This window comes from Coffea arabica, chromosome 10c (genome assembly GCF_036785885.1).
Source record: "Coffea arabica cultivar ET-39 chromosome 10c, Coffea Arabica ET-39 HiFi, whole genome shotgun sequence".
Lineage (NCBI taxonomy): Eukaryota > Viridiplantae > Streptophyta > Magnoliopsida > Gentianales > Rubiaceae > Coffea > Coffea arabica.
The window spans coordinates 52,000,234-52,006,238 of record NC_092329.1 but is presented as its reverse complement, the minus strand read 5'-3'; the positions used below and the strand labels follow the sequence as shown (position 1 = coordinate 52,006,238).

Below are 6,005 nucleotides of genomic sequence, written 5' to 3'. Positions count from 1 at the left end.
TATTTCGTTGATTCCTAAAGTTGATACTCCTGAATCTGTGGTGCATTTTAGACCTATTAGCTTGTGCAATGTCCTGTATAAAATCATTTCTAAAATCATAGCTAATAGATTGAAAGGTGTCTTGCATCATTGTATTAGTCCCTCTCAATCCGCTTTTATCCCAGGCCGTCAAATTCTTGATAATGTAGTAGTTGCACATGAAATCCTGCATTTTTTGAAAAATAGGAGAAAGGGAAGGGTAGGATTTATGGCTCTTAAACTGGACATGTCCAAAGCTTACGATAGAGTCGAATGGAAATATGTGGGGAGAGTTATGATGAAAATGGGGTTTTGTCCAATTTTTGTTAAATGGATCATGTCTTGCCTATCTACTGTGACTTACTCCTTCAACTTAAATGGGCAAAAGGTAGGCTGTGTTCAACCGAGTAGAGGGCTTAGACAAGGAGACCCCCTATCCCCGTACTTGTTTATTATATGCGCTTAAGGTCTTTCATGTTTGATCCATAAAGCTATGATGAACAAGGAAATTACAGGGATCAAAATATGCAAGGACAGTCCGATGGTTTCTCACCTATTTTTTGCAGATGATTCTCTACTATGCTGCCAAGCAACCAAGCAGGAGGCGAGGAAGGTCAAAAGCATATTGGAAAGATATGGTCAAGCATCCGGACAGGTGGTGAATTTTGAAAAGTCAGCTATCTTCTATAGCAAAAATACCACTGATCAAAGGAAGAATGGAGTGAGGGAGGTATTAGATAACATTAAAGAGGCAAGGAATGGAACCTACCTAGGACTCCCAATGGCAATTGGAAGATCAAAGACACAGGTCTTTGCATTTGTCCAGAACAAAATTAGTAACAAGTTGCAAGGTTGGAAACAAAAACTGTTGAGCCAAGGAGGGAAAGAAATTCTGGTCAAATCAGTGATTATGGCTATGCCAACATATGTGATGGCTTGCTTTAGACTTCCAAGGGGTTTGTGTAGACAAATCACAGGTAAAATAGCGAGTTTCTGGTGGGGGAAGGGAGAAAAGGGTACCTGTGTACATTGGGCAAGCTGGAAGAAGCTCTCAGAAGTTAAGGGAAGAGGAGGTTTAGGCTTTAGAGATTTGGAGGCCTTCAACACAGCATTACTGGCAAAACAAATTTGGAGATTCTTAATGGCTCCAAATTTGTTAGTAAGTAAGGTAATGAAGGCGAAGTATATGAGTGATGAAAAATGGATGGACAAGAAGCCAGTCTCTTCAGCCTCATGGTGTTGGAAGAGTATTCATAGTGCAGCCTCCTTTCTGTATGATGGTCTTTGGAAAAGAATTGGAGATGGCAAGTCAGTCAACATGTGGCGGGACAGATGGATAGTTGGTTCAGATACCGGCTTTGCATCAACCACACAACCTGTGGGATGCAAGTTGGAATGGGTAAGTGAGCTGATAGAGGAAGGGAAATGGAAAAATGATTTGCTTCTCAAGTGGTTTTGTGCAAAAGATGCAGAGCACATAAAGGGAATTCCAACAAGTATAGGAAGAAGAAAGGATAGGTTGGTATGGGGGCATTCCAAAGCTGGAATTTATAGCGTGAAATCTGGTTATGCTTTAGCAAGGCAACGGGAAGGAAAAGCAGGTACAAGGACAGGCCAAGAGGCAGAAACAAGTTGGGAGATACGAAAACGAAATGTGTGGAAGCAGCTATGGCATTTGAAGGTGAAGGCCAAACTAAAACACTTCATGTGGAAGTGCTTACAAAATTGTCTGCCAGTCAATGAACAGATGTCGAAAAGGCTACATAGAGGGGAAGGCAGATGTGGTTGCTGTGGTGAAGATATGGAAACTATTGAGCATTTGTTTTTCTTCTGTGAAAAGGCTGTGGAAACGTGGAAGCTAGCACCGGTCAGGTGGGATGGATTACTGGGTATGCAATATAACTTTTGGTTATGGTGGGAACAAGTCACACAATCGCTGGCACTGAACCAAGGTCAGGAGAGAGTTAGTCTTACTATCAATATCCTTTGGCAAATTTGGAAAGCCAGGAACAAAAAATTTTTTGAACAAGCCAACCAGGATCCAGTAAAAATAGTAAGGAAAGCACAGGAGGAATGGCTTGAGTTTGAACAGGTAGGGAGTACAGACCAGAAGGAGATCGCAGGGAAGCTGAATGATGCCTTACCTACCAGGAGAGTGCGGCCAAGGAAGGAAGAGATAAGGCTGTATACCGATGCAGCGATATCAGCTAAACGAGTCAGGACCGGACAAGGGATTATAGCAAGAAATTGGAAAGGACAGCTTTTGAAAGCAAAAGGAATTGTCACACAGGGAAAGGGATCGGCAAGTGAAGTGGAAGCTCGGGCTGTGAGAAATGCTCTGCTGATGGCTACCCAAGCAGGTTGGACACAAATTATAGTCCATACAGACTGCAAATCAGTGGTAGAGCAGATTACTAAACGCAAGGAGTATGACTACACGACTGCAACTATCTTAGAAGATGTGCAGGAACTTAGTCTAGCTTTTGAAAAATGTTCTTTTGTGTTTATACCTAGAACTGAAAATCACATCAGCCATCAATTAGCACAATATGCTGTGAAGCTTGTACATGATATTGAATGGGAAACTAATTTCCCAATATGGCTGACTGATTTAGCTAGGACAGAGTTGAGGGTAGTATCCCCTTTTTGTAACTAATCCTTGTAAGGTCAAGTGTTAATATCTATAACATGATACCGTTTGTTGGAAAAAAAAAATGTACGGCATGGTACGTAAAACAATACGTACCTCACAAACAGGGAATTAATTGAGTCGCAAAATTCAATTTACAAATTAAAGTGGAAACATAGAAAAACTTGAAAACATCCTTGCATTGGGCTTTTATTCTTATTCTTCAACATCTTCATGAAGCTCTCAAACACAGATTCTCTTTCCCTTTTCCTGCAAAAATTTCAGTGGGTTATGGGTATTGTGCATTTTCAAGTAGATGAGCATGTTAAACAATTCATTAATCTATTTAATACACAAGTTTTTGGAAGCAGAGGGAATACTAATGCTGTTCTTGGTTCTTAAGAAAACTTTCTACCATTCATTTTCATGGATCTAGGTGTACGTATTTGGCATGATACACATGGCAGTTTGTCTTGATAGAGATAAGGTTTATCATGCGAAAGTTAATTTATTGGTTAAGCGTTATTACCTCAAAAACTTGGATACAATTGCTTAGTAGTGACGAGGAGGAGGAGGAGAATTGTAGTAGTAATGGTAGGGTGGAGGTGGAGACTTGTAGATTGGTGGTGGTGGGGAACTGTAAACTGGAGGAGGTGGAGACTTGTAAGCAGGTGGTGGTGATGACTTGTACACTGGAGGAGGTAGTGGAGGAGACTTGTATTTATAAATTGGTGGTGGTGGAGATTTGTCAACTGGAGGAGGTGGTGGAGGTGATTTGTATACTGGAGGAGGTGGTGGTGGTGACTTATATACTAGGGGAGGCGGTGGGGGAGACTTATAAATTGGTGGTGGTGGGGGTGAATGCACTGGAGGTGGTGGTGAGGAATAATCGTAAGGTGGTGGTGGAGACTTGTAAACTGGAGGAGGTGACTTGTAAATTGGTGGTGGAGGTGCATGCACAGGAGGTGGTGGTGAGGAATAATGGTAAGGTGGTGGCGGAGACTTGTAAACTGGTGGTGGTGGGGGTGAATGCACTGGAGGTGGTGGTGAGGAATAATGGCAAGGTGGTGGAGGTGACTTGTAAACTGGAGGAGGTGGTGGAGGTGACTTGTAAACTGGTGGTGGTCGCGAAACTTCTTTCTTTTCTCTAATTTTGGATTTTTTTTCTGTTATGGTTGCTTCATACTTGTCTAGTCACGGGCATTGTATTAACCATTGTAATTAAGTAAGAAGGGTTTCATAGTTTAAGGACTATTATGTCACAAATTACAGCTTAGAAATCGAGTTACAGTTGAAGGGTACAACATGGCATGAACCCGAAGGAAACTAGAATTCCTCAGTATTTCTGACGTCAATTTGCCTGTCGGTGAATAGTTTTCTAGGGTAAAGATCATGTCCACACCTTTTGGTGGTGATTAAAGGTGCATTTGTAAAGAAATGAGTTGGGAGATTATATTATGCCAAGTGTATATTGACCGATGCAAATTTCCATAATAGAGACCTTGAGATTGAAAGTATTAATTGCATCGCGGTGTTTATGCTACTTCTCTGACTAATTTGTACGAATGATTTTAACATATTATTTTAAAGATTACTAACTTTAACATACTTCTTTGACTACTATTCATACCAATAAATTAATTTAACATGTTCTTTAAAAGATTATTAACTTGTGACCTGATAGCATGTAAAGATTATTAACTTTTTTATCCCTAATTTGTTAGGTGGGAATAAAAATGATAATGACTCTGCACTTGCTCAGAAAAGTGATATGTATTCATATTTGGCAGAGAATATATAGTGTTTAGCAGACACTATATGCCGTATTCGCAAGTTGGAAAATGGAAACGAAAAGATTAGTCAATTCGGATTTATAGAATGTGTTAACAGCTGGATGGATGAAATCTACGCCGAAAAAAGGGAATTTTATTTGATAATTGAAAATATTAATTTTCCATGCACCACTTGGAGTAAAGAAATCTACAAAGTATTTTCGTTAGGAAGTCTCTTTATAGAGAAAAGCATCTTAGCAATGAATAGAACAAAAGGGTTTCATGACTCCCCATTTTCTGAGTACTTTTATTACCATTTGTTCTCATGGAATCGAAGTAGCCCAAACCGATCGATGACAGCTCAAGTCAATGGATATATTAATACTATTAAAGGCACTTTTATTATCTTAATAATTATATAAGCTTGACAGAGGGGGCAAAACTGGAGCTATATACCCAAAAAAGAAAAAGAAAAGGCAACAAAAAAGTTGCCTGGGTAACTAAGGTAAAATTTTAATTCTAGAGCAACCAGTTTTCACTCAAGGGTTAATTTGCCCTGTAAGCTATTAAATGATTGAAGATGTCTTTTTGCTTTTTTTTTTCCCCTGATCAATGGTTGCATATGTTGGAAAATAACTGGTTTTTTCTTTAGCTTGACCATAATTCTTTTAGCTAAAGTTCTCCATTTAAATGTTGTCAAATTAGGTTTACAGGAGTTGATCAGTCATTTTATGACAGTAGGGTCTTGAATTATTTTATGAGGGTGAATGCACTAGAGGTGGTAAGAATATTTATGATGTTAAAGTTTTTTTTTGTAATATTTTGGTTGCAAATTTTTTGATTATTTGTTATTGATCATGTTTGACAATGGGTTTGTAATTGAAAAGAACAATTGGGATCTTACATTAAGTGAAACATATAGAATGATATACTATGTTTTATGGCATATGCAATTTGATCTTTAATGAAAAGCAGCAAATTTTAGTATTTTTCTTTAATGTGTGGGTTGCTATTAAATTAATTAAATAATATAGCAAGATGGGGGGCAATGATAAAATTATATTATTTTCTCTCTCATAATATCATTTTTTAATTATTAATTGGACTTAAATGTTACAAGATAATTAATCTCAATGAAGATTAGTGTAATTTTTAAAATTTGAAGAGAGGCCAGTAAAATAGTCAAAAACTTTTATCATGGGGAAAATATTGGGTTCAGTTGTAGTCGAAACTAGTTAGGGATAAATAATGATGATAGCGTCATTAATAATTTATCAATGGCGCAGTCAGAATTTGAGTTTTGTAACTATAGATTCCACGAATAAATAGTTGCATCAAATCAAGATTTACACTTTTCGCAATGTTAGTTTCCTTGAGTTTCAATGAGATATTCATTAGTATCATGCTTCCGTCTTAAACAGTGATCACAAACTATTGCATCCTTTTGAGTTGAAAAGGGGAGCAGGTGAAAAAGAAAAGTAAAACATACAATTAGCATTAGACCAGATTGCCTAAGTGTTTGAATATTTTTGTTAAAAATATGATTAAGAATATTAAAGACAAAATATAAGAGAAACAGAGAAAAG

General features: G+C 37.9%; 1 protein-coding gene across 1 annotated transcript; it reads left to right on the top strand.

Moving 5' to 3' along the window:
* Nucleotides 1–514: 514 nt before the first annotated feature.
* LOC140015997 (uncharacterized) lies at nucleotides 515–3,798 on the top strand. The gene is made up of 2 exons (XM_072068842.1): nucleotides 515–2,650; nucleotides 3,115–3,798. The coding sequence occupies exons 1-2, from the start codon at nucleotides 515–517 to the stop codon at nucleotides 3,796–3,798; spliced, it is 2,820 nt and encodes a 939-aa protein (XP_071924943.1).
* The last annotated feature ends 2,207 nt before the right edge of the window (nucleotides 3,799–6,005 follow it).

Bases quoted from the DNA above. Each gene is read 5' to 3' on its own strand.
- LOC140015997 (XM_072068842.1), top strand. From the start codon at position 515: ATGAACAAGGAAATTACAGGGATCAAAATATGCAAGGACAGTCCGATG. The intron at 2,651-3,114 runs GTAGTATCCCCT...TACACATGGCAG, and splicing joins TAGCTAGGACAGAGTTGAGG to TTTGTCTTGATAGAGATAAG.